The following is an 18,317-nucleotide window of genomic DNA, read 5'->3' on the forward strand; positions in this document are numbered from 1 at the left end:
CAATGCTTTTATAAATCAAACTCTTAGGCATTTAATCACATAACTTTCGTTTCTCAGAAATTTCTTTGCAGTGTAGAGGATGTTTGTACGCAATAACCAAGTTTCACAAGTTATATATTTAAATACAATCTTTTGCGACTATAAGGAAATCTAATTAAAACCAAAAGCGTTACGCTTTCTTTTAAATCATCCTCAGTGATCAGGATTTTTGTTTCTTAGACCATTCTTCATGTTCTTCTACATATATGTGGTAAATTTTACCACACAGGGCTTTCACTAACACTAAATATATTCACGTTTTCGTATTTTGAATAACCACTGCCATCTGGCTATTTTGTGCACTTTGTTAGTGCACCTATATAACGCCTTCGACTGCGGGGAAAAGAGGCCGAAAAGAAGAGGGGCCAACATATAGCCAAGTTTTTTTTTTTTTTTTTTTTTTTTTTTTTACTGATATACCTGTTTTCCAATACAACATTGCTATTATGTAACATTTTCTTTTTATCCTCTAAACACGCAAGAACCCAGGACTATATATATAAATGACCTATATATATATATAAATGACCTATATATATAAATGACCTAGTAGATAGTGTCGGAAGTCCCATGCGGCTTTTCGCGGATGATGATGTAGTATACAGAGAAGTTGCAGCATTAGAAAATTGTAGCGAAATGCAGGAAGATCTGCAGCGGATAGGCACTTGGTGCAGGGAGTGGCAACTGACCCTTAACATAGACAAATGTAATGTATTGCGAATTAATAGAAAGAAGGATCCTTTATTGTATGATTATATGATAGCGGAACAAACACTGGTAGCAGTTACTTCTGTAAAATATCTGGGAGTATACGTGCGGAACGATTTGAAGTGGAATGATCATATAAAATTAATTGTTGGTAAGGCGGGTACCAGGTTGAGATTCATTGGGAGAGTCCTTAGAAAATGTAGTCCATCAACAAAGGAGGTGGCTTACAAAACACTCGTTCGACCTATACTTGAGTATTGCTCATCAGTGTGGGATCCGTACCAGATCGGGTTGACGGAGGAGATAGAGAAGATCCAAAGAAGTGCGGCGCGTTTCGTCACAGGGTTATTTGGTAACCGCGATAGCGTTACGGAGATGTTTAACGAACTCAAGTGGCAGACTCTGCAAGAGAGGCGCTCTGCATCGCGGTGTAGCTTGCTCGCCAGGTTTCGAGAGGGTGCGTTTCTGGATGAGGTATCGAATATATTGCTTCCCCCTACTTATACCTCCCGAGGAGATCACGAATGTAAAATTAGAGAGATTAGAGCGCGCACGGAGGCTTTCAGACAGTCGTTCTTCCCGCGAACCATACGCGACTGGAACAGGAAAGGGAGGTAATGACAGTGGCACGTAAAGTGCCCTCCGCCACAAACCGTTGGGTGGCTTGCGGAGTATAAATGTAGATGTAGATGTAGATGTAGACTACACCACCATGGTCTGTTTCTCAAGCTGCCGACAGTGAAAATACCAGTTTTTTCTTCCTTTCTTTCAATTATACTCTGGTCAAAACTATTAGGGACGCCGGCCGGTGTGGCCGAGCGGTTCTAGGCGCTTCAGTCTGGAACCGCGCGACCACTACGGTAGCAGGTTCGAATCCTGCCTTGGGCATGGATGTGTGTGATGTCCTTAGGTTAGTTAGGTTTAAGTAGTTCTAAGTTCTAGGAGACTGATGACCTCATATGTTAAGTCCCGTAGTGATCAGAGCCATTTGAACCTATTAGGAGCTCGGGAGAGATATCATCTAGTATGGAAAGATAAGGGTTTAAATTGCTCTAACATTACACATAACACGCTATACTTTCTTGTGACCTCTGATGCGGTGTACAGTTCCCGAGAAGTGCAACCGTTATCTTGCCCCTATGGGGCATGGATTCAGTCGAACTATCGGTGAGTTTCTGTGGTATATTTTCCCATTGCTGAAGATAGTTCCAGGTTACGCTGGCCGAACTAAGATCCTTCTTCCAAGCGAATATCAGAAATATTCAGCAGAAGTAATATCATGTCAGCACTTTTCAAGTAAAATTCTCTCTTTTTAGCTGATCATCCACCAACTGACCATTATGAGTGACGTGTTGTACGTGGTAACATACGTACAGCAACTGAAAGTCCCAGTTCATAGTCAACTAGTATTTGCAGAATGAGATTTTCACTCTGCAGCGGAGTGTGCGCTGATATGAAACTCCCTGGCAGATTAAAACTGCGTGCCGGACCGAGACTCGAAATCGGGACCTTTGCCTTTTGCGGGCAAGTCCTCTACCAACTGAGCTACCCAAGCACGACTCACGCCCCGTCCTCACAGCTTTACTTCTGCCAATACCTCGCCTCCTACCTTCCAAACTTTACAGAAGCTCTCCTGCAAACCCTTTCTTTCAGGAGTGCTAGTTCTGCAGGGTTCGCAGGAGAGCTTCTGTAAAGTTTGGAGGGTAGGGGAGCGAGGTACTGGCAGAAGTAAAGCTGTGAGGACGGGGCGTGAGTCGTGCTTGGGTAGCTCAGTTGGTAGAGCACTTGCCCGCGAAAGGCAAAGGTCCCGAGTTCGAGTCTCGGTCCGGCACACAGTTTTAATCTGCCAGGAAGTTTCAACTAGTATTTATTTTCATTCCACGTAAAAATGCAAAACTACAAAGAAACTTGTTCAGCATTGACTTAGTGGGCCGATTGGACTTAAACACTAATCAGTGGCTGATAAACAATAAATAGTATTGAGTCTCTGTCCGTGAAAGCACTTGAATGATTATAAGCTCCACAGAAGGACTCACGCTGACGGGAGTCGCTGCACTAATTTACGATAGGCATAATAAGTCTTATGTTCAGTTAGCACTGGCCCTGTTCAGCAAGTGTGGCAAATTCAAAGCTTTTTGGGCAGTACAGTGATGGCAGCAGCTGAACACAGTTCACAGTCGAAGTTCCACACAGGGATACCAGTCTCGAAGTAATGAATCCATAGAAGGCCAAGTAGGAGGAGCTGAAGTTCCTTGGGCGAAAGCCGGCTGCGCGTAGTGGCTGCACTGCGGTACCCTCCAGATTGAGGTGCTGCTGGCACAGTGTGGTGTAGATCATGGTGGTCGTTCTGCTTTGGAACTGCGTTTAGTGGCTCAGCAAACTGAACTGACGGTGAGCGGCCAGGTGGCGTCCTAAATATATGCCCGGCGAAGTGATATCTGCTCATTTCTTCGATGGCACGTGATTTGCACAAACAGAGCACGCCTTCCCTTCCGCGTCCACACATGTCCCTCATGCAGAGGCCTAGGCTCAGTAAAGGCTGGTGACGGTGCTGATGACCTCACACAGCGGTGGTTGCAGGCAAGAGCATGGTGCGAAGTACCTGATGCTTCCCTAATGAGTCTCTGATCGATGAATCATAACAGCGGCCGGTATCCAGCCCAGAGAGTTCCCTCGTTTTACGTAGGAAGTCTTTGAAGGCAGCCAGAACTGGAGACTGCAAAGAGATGTCCATAGAAGGACGAGCCATCCCCGATGCTGATTCGGAGACACTATGTCTTTGGATCCTCTGGTGGGTAGCAAGTGATGAAGCAAGAGAACATACATGGTCCTGCACTGCTGCTGAGGTGGGAGGTCTCGATACAACACTCAAAGAACATGCCACCCCAATAACAGACCTGCAGAGTGGAGGAAATAATACCATAACTGATTCATCCCTATGTGATTGTGTTGCAACAACACTGCTTAACACAGAAACTGATAAGCTGACTGTATTGTCAATGGATAGTGGACAAATGCCACCATCGGCTGTGATGAATGCAGAAACGGTGCATGTGTGTTCATGAGGAACAGGAAGCAAAACAGAAAAGGAATCAGCCTATGGATGAAAGAATTGGTCCAGAAGAGGACTGAGTGCCAGAAATATCACAAGAACTCCTTGCAGTGGGAGTCTGAAATTTCTTTTTACCCAGAGCGTGTCTTGTAATATGAAAGCACCTTGAAATGAATGATGGCAAGCATGTTGTTCTCGAAGGGTGTATGTTGGCTCCGTGGTAGTTGAAGCACTGCGGCTTTCTAGTGCATAAGGAGAGAAACGACTGACGACACAGAAATGGACCTCGTGGGTGAGCAGTAAAAATTTGGGGAGAAGACAAGACCTGCTGGGAGTTTTGTGTTGCGGAAGACCACGTGTAAGTTTTATTGTGCGTAGGAGTACCAAACACTAACATGGAGTCCTGTTGTGTCATGGAAGACGACTTGGAATTTTTATTGTGGCTATGAACACTGATGACTGGCAGGGAGACCTGCTGCCTCGTGGAAGAAGTCTTTAGGTGTTTAATGTGGGTACCAGCACTGAGGACTGGCGAGGAGTCCAGTTGCGTCGTGTAAGATGCGTTGGAAATTGTACCGTGTGCTTGGACACAAAATTTGTCACGCAAAGCTTAATAGGCATTGAATTGGGATTTCCACTGGAGATAAGGTAAGGTACGAGGATCTATACCACGGTTAAGACGTGAAGAACTTGGTAGGTGTGAAATCCAGAGTGGTCTAAGAGAAGAGCTCGTTGTCGTGTGTCACTTAAAACTGTGGAGGCCACGAAGTGTTGCTCCGACCTTGTGACAAAGGCATGACGTGGCACCATTTTCTTCATCCAGGCCCCGAAACGATAGAGGCAGTGTCATCCCTGCCTGGACCAACGTCTGCAGCAGGATCTCCTGGTGGTGCCGAAGTTGTTGGAGAGCCTAGTGTAGGTCAGCGACTGGGCGACCCTCACTTAGCAGGAGAATTTTCTGTTCCAGCTGAAGTCGCTGTAAGTCGTGTAGTAGCTATATCAACTCATCTTGCTTCTCTGTTGCTGTGCTGGAACGAGAAAAGTTTCTTTATACGCTTGAATTTATGCGCCGAAATAGCTCTAGACTTCGAAAAATGTTTATGGATGCACTGACAACGCTGGGAGCGTAAACGATAGGTCAATTGATATCGTCGCCGTTGAGAAAAGGGACGAAACATGGGAACCAGCTATACTAGACGTCGACTGGTGGGACAAAACTTGAAAACTTGTACCCTCATCGCCAGCACTGGTGGGATGAAACACTTTAAACTGTCAGCAGTTGGTATGTTCAGTGCAGCTGCAGGCACAAGAAAAACACAGTCCAAGTAAACAATGTAGAATACGTTTATGAGAAAATACTTGAAGTAAAATCTCCTCCTTGGAGAAGATTTTGTCCGTTGGACCAGTGTCAGACAAGTTGTAACGGAAAGTAAAACCCAATTCACCCAAATTTTGGAAGTTAACTGGGTTTAGGGGTGTAGTACGTACGCGTATAACTGAATTTAACTAAAAAGAACACCACGTCGGCAAAACTGATGTGCCCTACGTGGTAGCACACACTCAACCGTTTGTAACAGGTCGTAGGCAATTGGCATTTACTTTCTTTCCACACAAAAATGGAAAACTACAAACAAACTTGTTCAGCACTGACTACATGTGCCAATTGGACTTCACCACTATTTAATGACTGATAAACAATAAAGATTTTTGAGTCTCAGTCCATGAAAGCACTTGAAAGATTGTAAGTTCCACAGAAGGGCTCACGATGGCAGGAGTCACTGAACTAGTGACTAGGGATAACAAGTCTTGCGTTCAGTTAGTACTGACCCTATTTAGGAAGTGTGACAAACTCGAAGTCCATTTGGGAGTGTAGTAACGGCTACTGCTTAACACGGTTGAGAGTATAAGTTCAACACAAGAAAACCAATCTTTGAGCACCAAATCCACTGTAGGTCAAGTGGAAGGAGGCGAAGTTCCCTGGACAATGGCTGGCTGTTCAAGGTGGCTGCACTGCGGTACACTCCACATCGGGCTGCTGCCGGAACGACATGGTGTAGGTCATGGCAGTCACTCTGCTTCAGGACTGCTTGCCGTGGATCGACTGGCAGGGAACAGCCAGACGCTGTCCTAAACGCATGCCCAGCGGAGGGATATCTACACGATGCTTGGATGGCAGGTAATTCACTAAAGCAAAGCAGTGCTTCTGATTACGGCACTGTTGCCCCGGATGCACTCGTCACTGGCCTCGAGGCTGGCACCCCTCATAGCGAAGGCAGTGCCCCATGTCCCCATGCTGTCAGCTGGAATTCCACTTCGGAACAGATTAGCGTCTTTTGGACCCAGTCCAGCTTGTAATGGTTGATACGCCATGTCTGCCTATTGTTGATATCCGGGTCTCCCAAGGGAGTGTATGCTGCGGAGCCGAAGCACAGGCAACTTGCAAACCATCACAGTTATGTAGGTAATTGTGGTTGCAGGAGATGACCTGGATACATCAATAAGGACGAGCACTGATGCCCAGAAAAGAAAAGCATTCATCAGAAAATGTTTGTTTCAGGTGTAAATGAGTAGGTTGTCGACCTCAACAGTAATCGTACGTTTACACGTAGTAAAATTCGGCTCTATTCCGTCTGCCTCCATCAACAGATTTTCTTCACATAGTACCTTCTGCTACTACAATGTCGCATTATTAATGGAACATACACTTTGCGCCTATGAGCGAAGAGACGGCTTTCACAAGATGTCTGGGAACAGTCAATGCTGATGCTGCTGGTTCAGTGTGTTGCTGTAGCTGAGTTCCATTCTGAAGACAAACCTGCCAGGCTTTCAGGAAGGTGTATCGTTATTCAGGGTGATAGTTTACCATGCTCGAGCTTGTTTAGGGACCCAAACTCATTCTAAAGCAAGGCCACAGTCGTGAAATTTCACTTTGGTACACTTTAATGGCAAATTCTGTCAGCCACAGTGATGAACCACTTTCTCTCCTGCCAAATGTTCGCCAAGCAAAAGTTTTCATTCAGGCAGGTTGCTGAAAATATTCCTCACATCGATATTCAGTGGCTCGTAGATTTCTGGCACCTGAGCAATGAGGTGTCTAATTGAAGACTCAACCAGCGCCCAGTAGCTTTACATCCACACCATGTTGTTCCAGACAGTATATTCTCCCACGGATGTATCAGAAGTATTCATTAGGTCAGTGTACAAGAAAGAACACGTATCATGTAGGACGGAAGGCAAATAATTTGTTTAATAGAATTAAAAATCAAGCTTTTATTGTGTATTACAGCATTTAATGTTTATTAAGTCATGAACAATTTGGGATACCAAACAAAATCTCAGTAAATAACAATATGAATTGTACTGGACAGGTAATACTCTTAAGTTCACAAGAAAGCTCTTCGACGTAGTGCAGTTTAGTAACCACCTCGTCAGGACGTGGTTCGTTATAGACAATTGCGTACAATTAGCCGTTCATAGCGGATAACGGATCAATGCATTATTTTTGTAACGTATTTCGTTACAGTGTAAAGCCACTCTATTTCCACAGCAATAATCGGTGTATTTCAGTAACAGAACATCTTCTGATTGATAGCAGTTGCAGGTTGACCAGATTCCAGTGCTGTGCTCAGCGTTCATTAGTCACTAAGTCGTATTCATGACTTATGAACGCTGAGTGGAGCACCTAAAACTGATTGGCTGCTCTGGAGCTATTACTGATACGAAAATATTGTGGAATATACATATAATGACAATACAGCTTTCGCATGTCTTCCCATCTGGGGGTATTTCAAGCTTTCAGAAATATTGTTTGTATCCTTAATCACTGTATATTTTAAATTATAGGTTTAATTTCAGCGACTTTCACGACTGTTGCTGATGAAACTGTACTAAATTTCAATTAATGGAGGAAATTTTCAACTTCTAAATTTGATTATCAAGAAGGCGAGAGAGATTTGGTGGCACGCAGTTCCTGATTAGCAGACCACTCTACGTTGTTTTGTGTTTAATCCCACATCTAATCACCAAGTCTTTCGGTGTGAAGATATTTGACTATGGTATTGATCTGTCCGTCGAACTGAGATATTAAATTTTCTTCTCCTTTGCTGCTACGCGAGATGAATGAACACTTTGTTGTTACAGGATTTAATCCTTTCTCTTTCCTCTTACTGACAACTCCATAAACTTCATTTCAAGCTCAGGAATCGAAATCCTCGGCATCAGTAGTTGCATTTAAGGTACCAATGTGCGAGAAGAAAAATACGTCCACTCTTGGACGACCCAACGATACCCTTGTGAAGTCTCTCAGTAATCAGTACCATGCAGATTTTCTATGGCCATCTTTAAATTCTCAATTGACAGACCCAGTCCATACTTTGCCACGTCAGTTGGCCTTGTAAAAAATGCATCTTCGGCCTCGGGTCGCACTATTTAATCCTAGTTAGTAAGTCATGTAATATGCAACTCAACAGGGTCGATATGAGCAAGGAAAATAAGTAATTGGGCTCTTAGAGTGTCATAGCGTGGTTCAGCAATAAACTTTATTTAGATCGTGTTTGTGTTGTGTGCAGGGTAGCGCAACCCATCATGCTTGGGCAGATCGTGGAGCACTTCACGCAGGGCAGCAGCATGACGTCTGGAGAGGCGTGTGCGTATGCAGCGGCGCTATGCATCATCGTTTTCGTCAAGAATTGCTTCTACCACCACTACATGATGCTGGCGCAGCTAGTCGGCATGCGCATCCGCGTTGCCTGCTGCTCCCTGCTCTACCGCAAGGTAAGCTCCTTGCACCATCAACTGCTAGACTCTAAAGGGATTCATTGTAGGAGATATTATTGAACTCCTTGTCTTTAGATTTATTTTTAGATATATCTGCAATATTGTGGTTGACAAATATGAGTAGTGAGCAAAAAGCGAGCTGACATCAGAGCTCGTACACTCGGATTGTCATCAGCGCATGTCATACACTCTGATATGAAACTGGGAGGACGAAGAGTGATTAACTCCAGTGCAACGTGAAACTAAGTATTAATGTCTTCAATTTCCTAATTTCAAATTAAATTTTGAATAGATCCAGTCATATTTTCTCTCTTTTTCATCATATCCAAATAGCTGTTATCTTGCATTTCAGTACACTTCTTAGTAATAATAATAATAATAATAATAATAATAACAGAACAACAATAACAACAGTAGTATACGTATTAACAATAATATTAATAATAATAATTGATGTTCGTCCAAAAGCTCTACAACAAAAAAACCATGTCAAGACAGACAAAAATTCGGCACTATAACACAGTTATGAAACCAAGAGTCATCTACACAAGCAAAACATCGCCAGTGAACAAAAAAAGCGAACTTGAAGATACAAAAAAAAAAGAGAGGAATATCATTAGGAGAATTTTAGGAGCAAGACATATCCAAGGCGATTGCAGGCTGCACTCATTCCAAATAACAGAAAATACTTCAAACATCGAAATTGATGTCAAGAAAAGGCGAATGGAATTTACAAGAAAAGAGATTGACAAAAAGGATAACAGACTATGGAACATTACTTAAGAACTCAATACCTTGGCTGAATGAAATTCGGAAGGACTTCAAAAACGCAAAAACATAACAGCAACCGTCATTTTAGACAGAAACACGTTCAGACACGAAGTAGAAAAATGGGAAGTTGCATCAGAGCACCGGAAGCAAAAACAGGACAGACCAAAGTGCTCGGAAGAACGTAAACAAACCTTCTTGGAAAAAATGAAAGCCTATTGGCACAAAAAGAAGAACCTAAAGAAAAGTTTCCAGAATGAGATTTTCACTCTGCAGCGGAGTGTGCGCTGATATGAAACTTCCTGGCAGATTAAAACTGTGTGCCCGACCGAGACTCGAACTCGGGACCTTTGCCTTTCGCGGGCAAGTGCTCTACTGGCAGAAGTAAAGCTGTGAGTACCGGGCGTGAGTCGTGCTTCGGTAGCTCAGTTGGTAGAGCACTTGCCCGCGAAAGGCAAAGGTCCCGAGTTCGAGTCTCGGTCGGGCACACAGTTTTAATCTGCCAGGAAGTTTCTTAAAGAAAAGTTGATTGGTTTACTTGCTTAACGTCTTCCACTGACTAGAAGAATTTATTAGTAATAGTAATAATAATAATGATGAAAACAAGAATAATAATAATATTTATTCATTCTTTTATCATTTTTACAATGGTACAGGCAAGTCACTTTCAAACAGTGCATACAGTTTATAACACCGACATGATATACTAGCCCGCGAAAGGCAAAGGTCCCAAGTTCGAGTCTCGGTAGGGCACACAGTTTTAATCTGCCAGGAAGTTTCATATCAGCGCACACTCCGCTGCAGAGTGAAAATCTCATTCTGGAAACATTCCCTCGGCTGTCGCTAAGCCATGTCTCCGCAGTATCCTTTCTTTCAGGAGTGCTAGTTCTGCAAGGTTCGCAGGAGAGCTTCTGTAAAGTTTGCAAGGTAGGAGACGAGATACTGGCAGAAGTAAAGCTGTGAGGACCGGGCGTGAGTCGTGCTTCGGTAGCTCAGATGGTAGAGCACTTGCCCGCGAAAGGCAAAGGTCTCGAGTTCGAGTCTCGGTCGGGCACACAGTTTTAATCTGCCAGGAAGTTTCATATCAGCGCACACTCCGCTGCAGAGTGAAAATCTCATTCTGGAAACATCCCCCAGACTGTAGCTAAGCCATGTCTCCGCAGTATCCTTTCTTTCACGAGTGCTAGTTCTGCAAGGTTCGCAGGAGAGCTTCTGTAAAGTTTGCAAGGTAGGAGACGAGATACCGGCAGAATTAAAGCTGTGAGGACCGGACGTGAGTCGTGCTTCGGTAGCTCAGATGGTAGAGCACTTGCCCGCGAAAGGCAAAGGTCCCGAGTTCGAGTCTCGGTCGGGCACACAGTTTAAATCTGCCAGGAAGTTTCATATCAGCGCATACTCCGCTGCAGAGCGAAAATCTCATTCTGGGCAGTATAAATCATGTTGAGAAATAAAACCGCCTCAGCTATAAAATTCTTTTATTCTTAGCCTATACCGTTTTCACGACATTTTAAGTAGCATTTTCAGCTGTATGCAAGTGGGGAAACCATTATGTAAAAAAAGAAATAATCCCAAACCTAAGATGAAACCGTAATGAAAATTGTACTCACTGTAGTCAAGTCATGATACACACAACAGATTATCCCTGACCGCAACGTTCATAGTCCGTCCCATGCAACAACGGGTATGTCTTGCAAGCAATAATATAGGGTGGATAACGCTCCCTTAAAACCTGTTGAGAAGGATAAAGAACGATAAAGAGAAATTCTATGTAATGCCCCAATGGATAAGAAGGGGATGTAGGAGGCGCACCGAACGTCAACATGTAGAACTGAACACCCACGACATGTAGATGACAGTCCACTGGCTATACATTTTTGCCGCCATAACAGCTGCATGTCAAGGAAAATGGACTGCAGTGTAAGGGGTTTCTATTAAAACGTAAAATAAAAATGATACTATAACAAGGTGAAACGGTTTTATTTCTCAGCATCAGCAAGCAGTGTTAGGATACGCTATAGTTATAAACATACTGCTCTTGTGATACTTGCAAAACTTACTTACAACTCACAGACACATATTTATAGATGTTTATCTAACACATCATTGGTAATGGGACGAAAAAATCCTTAATATACGGTGATATGATAATATACCTTGTGCTACACATTTTATACTGATTCCCAGATTATGTATCTACGTTGTGAGAGGACCTGAAATTTGACGTGGGATGTCCTGTGGATCCACACTCTTCTTTGTATTCATTACTGACTTGACACCAGCGGTAGCTGAAGCAACTTAAGCTCTTTTTTGCGAAAGGTAAAGCATATTCAAGTCAGAACTTGTATGATTTAGAGAATGTTGTTATAAAACCCATACCTTTTGCCACTGCTGCAGTAATACATATCATTTTTGTGATTAAATTTTGGGTTGTAGTCCATTCTCTAGCGTTACTGGCATTATGTTATAGCGCATACTAATATAAACGTAATGTCTTTGCCACTAACACTAGACAGTGAGCCAAAAACAGAAACCTACGTTGCAAAAATAATAAATATTAGCGTAAGATTACCACATCCTTCGAGACCTCAGGATGTCACCTCACATTTTTATTAATGTATAGATCATTAAAATTCTTTGTATGTAAATGAATACCTAAATTTGCCCCTGAAGAAAGAGTCCCTTTGATGCAGCTGTTTGATTATAAAAGTATTATAAAGAAAAAAATAGTTCTGACGTACAAGTGAAAGGTGCATGTTTTGCTGCTTTGTTGCTATCAACCCCTGCCATCTGTTAATATGATTACGGCGTGCCACGCGGATGAACACACCTGAGGGTAGCAACGCCAACTTAGACATGGGTCGGACGGTAGCAGTGAAGGGTTCCACAATGGATGACGTGGGAGTACGTGCAAAAACAGTGATAAAATTAACATTTCGGACAGAATATCGAGGGTGCAAGAAAGACGTAAGTTCTGCAAGTAAAATAATGAAAGAATCATATTCGACGAAGTGTTGGGCATGATTAAACAATGTGCTACAATCAGTACTAGCTTTATGTATTAGTAGTTGGTGTTGAAAAACTAGTGAAAAATAATAATTTACATCTCAAAACGAATAATTGTGGATTACTTCTTTCATTTAATAATTTACCCAGAAAACGTCACCACACAAGGAATGATACACCGAACCACTGCTCGCCGCCATCTTGAAGGTAAAACAGGACACATTATTGGCAGGGTCTAGAAACCATCTCTTCAAGTGTACAAGACGAATCAGAACACGCTTTTGACGTAAACAGTGTGGTAGTCAGTGCTGAAGTGTAAATATAGCATGCTTTCACTAACATTTCCTTTGAAGTCATATTAGATCATACAAAACTGAAACATTTTCGTAAATAAAAATTAACAGGGGCATGAACATTAATAGAAAGAATTAATAGTATACATGCCTCTCCGCGCGATCTAACTATACAGAAGTTGCATTACATTAATTAAATACCGGTGAAAAGTGTGCTTTATCGTTGCAATTATGTTTCATCGAGTACACACAGTAAATCAATAGAAATAAGCAACTCTTGATCGACAGGTGACATAGTCAATATAATGCAAAGAACATCCACTTAATTCTGTTCTCAGACCTGTTCTCTTTTTTTTCATTATTAAAATTTGTAAAATGAAGTTAATTCTTGTTCGGTGTTATTGTAATTGTTATAATTTTTTTCAGTCCCATTTTCTTTCCGTTATTCATGGTTCCGTTTATGTTATTCTGCTTTACGCTTATTTTATTTCGATTTCTGTGTATTATGTGGAATATTCTGTGACGTGTCATTGACATAGATATCAAGCTGAATAAAAATTAAATAAGTACAAATAAATGAAATAACCCTGACTTCAGGATAAAACTGCTAGCAGGCATTCTTTGGGTAATAGCTGAGACATGCATCTGCACCGGTGTTATGTTCGTAGTTAGTCGATCGTTAGTGGCATGTAACTCTACCTGGTTCGAAAAGCCGTTTCCGTTTACAGGTCTCTGTGACATTCATCTGTCTGCTGAAGCATTGATCTCATTGCTGTACTGGAACCTCTGTGCGAACGCTAACAACAGATGCACTTTCACAAAAGTATGGGTCGTTGAAAGTCCAGTAGTCTGTGATGTTTCTTGGGTCTCTATGAGACCGCAAGTGACAATAAGAAATTCTCACACGATGTATCGACAGCTGGGTCGGATCTGACATAAGAAACGATTCCTATATTCAAACAGACAAATCCAAAAATTTCAAGGAGAGGCTCCCGGGCAGTTGGCTGACTGTAAGTCGTGACTGCCTTAGCCACCGAAACTAACATTATTATTTACAGTATCAATACTTTACAATGCAGGCTAGATTAGAGTCGTATTGCTAATAAATAAATAAATAAATAATGAATATGTGTCCGTCCGATCAGAATCTAGTATGCTTTGCGAAGAACTGGCAATACATTTGCCTCAGTGAATAAAGTACTCACGACACTGGGATGTGGTATGTAACACGATGCAGAAATCTTGGCTTTCGTGCTCGGGTCACAAGGAAGCCATAAGCGTATAAGGCAAAAGAAAACGAAAAGAAAATGCTCAGTCTCAAGGTGAGCAACGTGTTGACGAGGCGAGTAGGTATCGATGAGAGATAAGCATGTAGCCTCCAAGACTCATAATTATAAAATGATACGCTGGCTTCATGTCACACGATCAGAAACTTACGTTTCCTGAAATGAAAGCAAAACCTTTCAATTGAGCACTTACATCTCAATCAGCATAAAACAGACCTCGAGCAAGCATCCCCAGCCCACTGACCAGTACACCATGATGGACAGGGAGTCCTGCATACTCCTTTATGTAAAATGAAGGTAATGACAGCAATAAATAAAACCTGTTTTAGGCATCATGTCCATAGATCAGTTATTTGTTTCGCAGACTTTGAGCTTTGTCTCGCTATCGCACGTCTGTTGCGTAGAAAACTATCCTCAGGTACAGGAAATAAGAGTGCGACACACACAGCCACCGGAAGCATAGCAGACCAATAGAAGAAACTAAAAGGAAATAAGACACCTCTCGACATCGTGTTCATTAGAGATTAAGAATTAGTTTATTTAGAGGTGGAAGTACACAACATCCAGCGCAGTCAAACGTCTACGGCCCCGTATGATTCATATCATGTGATGCAGTTTTTGCTCGACTTTCCGTGTAGCCTATACTAATTTAAGAACACTGAAACTGAAAACACAGTATCTTGGGCTTGGAAATAAGATAGGAGTAACAAGTCATTATTCGAATCACTCAGTTCTTGCAAATACCTGGAAATATTGTTGCTCAAGAGTACGAAGCCTATGTTCGTTGAGAACTTTGGCTCATCGTGAAACCATATGTAAGCTACTAAGGTGGATGCTTACAAAACGCATCTTTAAACAATTCTAAATCAATGCTCAGATGCAGAACCCACGACACTTCAGTTAACAGAGGAGAGTCATCATCTACAAGTAAGGTTATCAGAGAAACAAACTTCTATATGCAAGTAAATACATGGAAAGAGCACGATGGCATTTCGATAATATCGATCTTTATGAAGACAAAACTGCCAAGTGTTCAGGCACAGTATACAATACAATGGACTTGTGTTCCCGACAAAGTTATGTAGTGCAGTGGATTAGGCATTGTACTCGCTTTCCGGAGAAATACTGTTCACATACCTATCTGGTGATACTGACACAAGAGTTTCGTTTTCTCTCCAGGTCGGTAAATGGTGGGACGGTTCAGAATGGTTCAAATGGCTCTGAGCACTATGGGACTTAACTTCTAAGGTCATCAGTCCCCTAGAACTTAGAACTACTTATACCTAACTAACCTAAGGACATCACACACATCCACGCGCGAGGCAGGATTCAAACCTGCGACCGTGGCGGTCGCGCGTTTCCAGACTGTAGCGCCTAGAACCGCTCGGCCACCCGGGCCGGCAGTGGGACGGTCCATTTGAAATGGCAGAGCTGATTTCCTGAGCCATCATTGGCCAAATTGAGCTAAGGCTCCATTGTAATGATCTCGTCGTCCATGGACATTAAAACATAATCTGCCTTACTTCCCCCCACTATCTGGAAGAAACGTAGCTCAAATCCCCTTATGGTCATCCTGATTTAGCTTTTTCCTAGTTTCTCTAATAAGTTTGTGTCGAAAGTTGACATGGTTCCTTAAACAAGGCCACATCCTATTTCTTCCACATTCCAAATCAAAACGAGCTTGTACTATATCTCTGATGGCATTGACGGAGATAAAATGTTAACTCTAACCTTCCTTCCTTTGTGGGGCCACCATGACCCAACAGATGAAATAGTTTAACATCTTCACGTCCTAGGGAACAGTGTAAGTCTGCCGATGGTACACCGAACACAAAGTGAAAACAGTTCATTATTCATTGATATCCGAATACATCCAGCACACCCTGGCGGTGGAAACAGTGTCTAAGAAGTCACAGAAGTCCTCTATCAGCTGCCAAAGCGCGACTGACGACTCGTCCTCACAGCTCCAATTCCGCTAGTAGCTCATCTCCTATCTTCAAGACTTCCCCAGAAGGCAAAGGTTCCGGGTCCGAGTCTCGGTCCGACACACAGTTTTAATCTGCCAGGAAGTTTCAAGTTCAAAAGAAATTGTAAAAAGAAATTGTCACAAGTATTTTTGAACATTTCTTTAATAAAGAGCGCAAACAAGATATTTTTCCTAACGTTTGCGCAGTATTCAAAACAGTGGAATGGCATTCCAGATGAGTGGTGTTCAAATCCCCCTTCTCCTATTCAGACTTAGGTTTCCCAGTGGTTTCCCTGAATCATTTTACGTGGAGTGTTCTCTACTTTTAAGGACTTCTACACTGTCTAGTTGCATTAACTCATCACTGTTCCAAAGCCAGAATAACTGACATTTCGCGGCGTGGACCGTTGCGAAACGTGGAGGAAAAGTGTCAGTGAGGTACTGAAAGGCACCGACAGGGCTTTGGAGTCATGCAGACCCCAGTGCCGTGACCAGCTGCGTTGGATTTCTCGGTTGAAGATCCACGGCGCGAACGGCCCAGTCGAGGTGATCCCACTGATTCTCGATTGGAATCAAATCCGGGAAGTTAGGTGGCGTCAGAGTACGGTAAATTAATCCTGGTGCTCTTCGAATCACACACGTACACTGCGAGCTGTGTGATACGCTGCATTATCCTACTCGTAGACGGCATCCTGCCGAGGAAAAACAGACAGCATGTAAGGGTGGACGTGGTCTTCACGGATAGATGTATAGTTGTGTTGATCCATTGTGCCTTCCAGAATGACGAGATCACCCAGGGAATGCCGCGAAAACTTTCCCCAGACCATAATGATCCCTCCTTCGGACTGGACCCAGCCGGCGATCGTTGCAGGGCCGTATACGCCAACGGCCATCTGTCCGATGGAGCATAAAACGTGAGTCATCTGAAAAGGCCACCTGTCGCAACGCAGTGGACGTCCAGGTGCGGTATTGGCTTGCAAATTCCAGCCTTCGTCGCATATGAACAGCAGTCAGCATGAGTGTACGGACAGGGCGCCTGCCATGGAGGCCCATACGCAACAACGTTCACTGAACGGTCGTTGAGGAGACACTATTGGTAGCCCCTTCGTTCATCTGGGCAGTCAGTTGCTCAACAGCTGCTCGCCTATTCGCCCGTACATGTCTCCGCCGACGTCGTTCATCCATGTCCTGTATGGCCCATGACCCACCACAGTTACCTTGGCGCCGGTTTTGGGTTGCGCCATTTTGGGTGCACGGTATACCACTACGGCACACGAACAGTGTACAGACTTAGCCATTTCGGAAATGCTTCTCCCTTTGGTCCTTTCCGTATTGGATGTCAGATAAATGGTTCCGTTTCCGCATTACGACAAAGTTTGCAGTGTTTTTCCGCGTACTCCCGACATGCCTTATACACCCTCCACTGTAGTGCTCTCACCTGCCGTCTGTGAATGATTGTCGTACTTTGACGTCGAACGTAGACGGCAGTCACATTAATACACCTTGATTATGTGTATCAGCGGGACATTAAATTCTGTCTTTTCTTGTTGAGCGTTATTGATTGCAGGTTAAAGTACTCTGCAATTATAATAGTCTAGCAACAACGTCCGACCAGAATGCCAACAGCGCGATTAGGAGGATCGTTTTGTGTGTGCAGGTTCTGCGACTGAACAGGCAGGAGCTGGATCAGGCAGCGACCGGGCAGATCCTCAACCTGATGACGAATGACGTCAGCCGCTTCGACCAGGCGCTGCAGTTCGGCCACTGGATCTGGCTCAGCGTGCTGCAGGTCATCGTCATCACCTTCTGCCTCTACCAGTATCTCCAGGAGGCAGCCATCATCGGATTCGTCTGTATATTCATCCTGACAATGCCTCTGCAAGGTATCTGTCCTAGTTTACGGTATCTGTTTTTTTTTTTTTTACCTTCACCGTGTATATCTGGGAATGAATCAAATTAATTCTGTGCTATTATCATGATCATCCCATTCTCATTACTCTGAGCAAGTCGGAGCAACTTTGTTTCAGTGGAATGTCCGACTACCTTACTTGCGTTTACCTATATCGATTTCAATTTTTTTTTTATAATTTGCTTAATTCACTACACGAGTGTCGGTGTGATCGCTGAAGTACATTTTCATTTCATGCATTTATGTTTTCATATCCTGCTACCTCGTCATTCTAAAGCATCTCGAACGTGTCACATTTTTTATACCGGAGAAGACACACTTAGAAAAAATTATATTAGAACATCAACTGCAGATATAGAATGTTTATGAAATAAAATGTAAACTAAGAAGTGATCCTTGTATTACATTTGGACACAAAGCATATTATACAGGGTGTCCCAGAAATGTTGCGGAAAACTTCTAGGGGAGGTGCGGCGCATCATAAGCTTAGATAATTTCATAGCAGTCCACGCCAGTA

The 18,317-nt window shown here is 43.1% G+C and overlaps 1 protein-coding gene across 2 annotated transcripts in view; it reads left to right on the forward strand.

The window, feature by feature from the left end:
- The window catches only part of LOC124555103 (ATP-binding cassette sub-family C member 4-like), a 264,506-nt gene that overhangs the window by 66,753 nt on the left and 179,436 nt on the right, over positions 1-18,317 (forward strand). For both annotated transcript variants that reach the window (XM_047128901.1, XM_047128902.1), the window contains exons 4-5: positions 8,368-8,572; positions 17,549-17,774. In XM_047128901.1, the coding sequence (XP_046984857.1) occupies positions 8,368-8,572; positions 17,549-17,774 (431 nt within the window). The remainder of the gene's footprint in view (positions 1-8,367; positions 8,573-17,548; positions 17,775-18,317) is intronic.

The sequence above is a fragment of the Schistocerca americana genome, chromosome X (assembly GCF_021461395.2).
Source record: "Schistocerca americana isolate TAMUIC-IGC-003095 chromosome X, iqSchAmer2.1, whole genome shotgun sequence".
Taxonomy (NCBI): domain Eukaryota; kingdom Metazoa; phylum Arthropoda; class Insecta; order Orthoptera; family Acrididae; genus Schistocerca; species Schistocerca americana.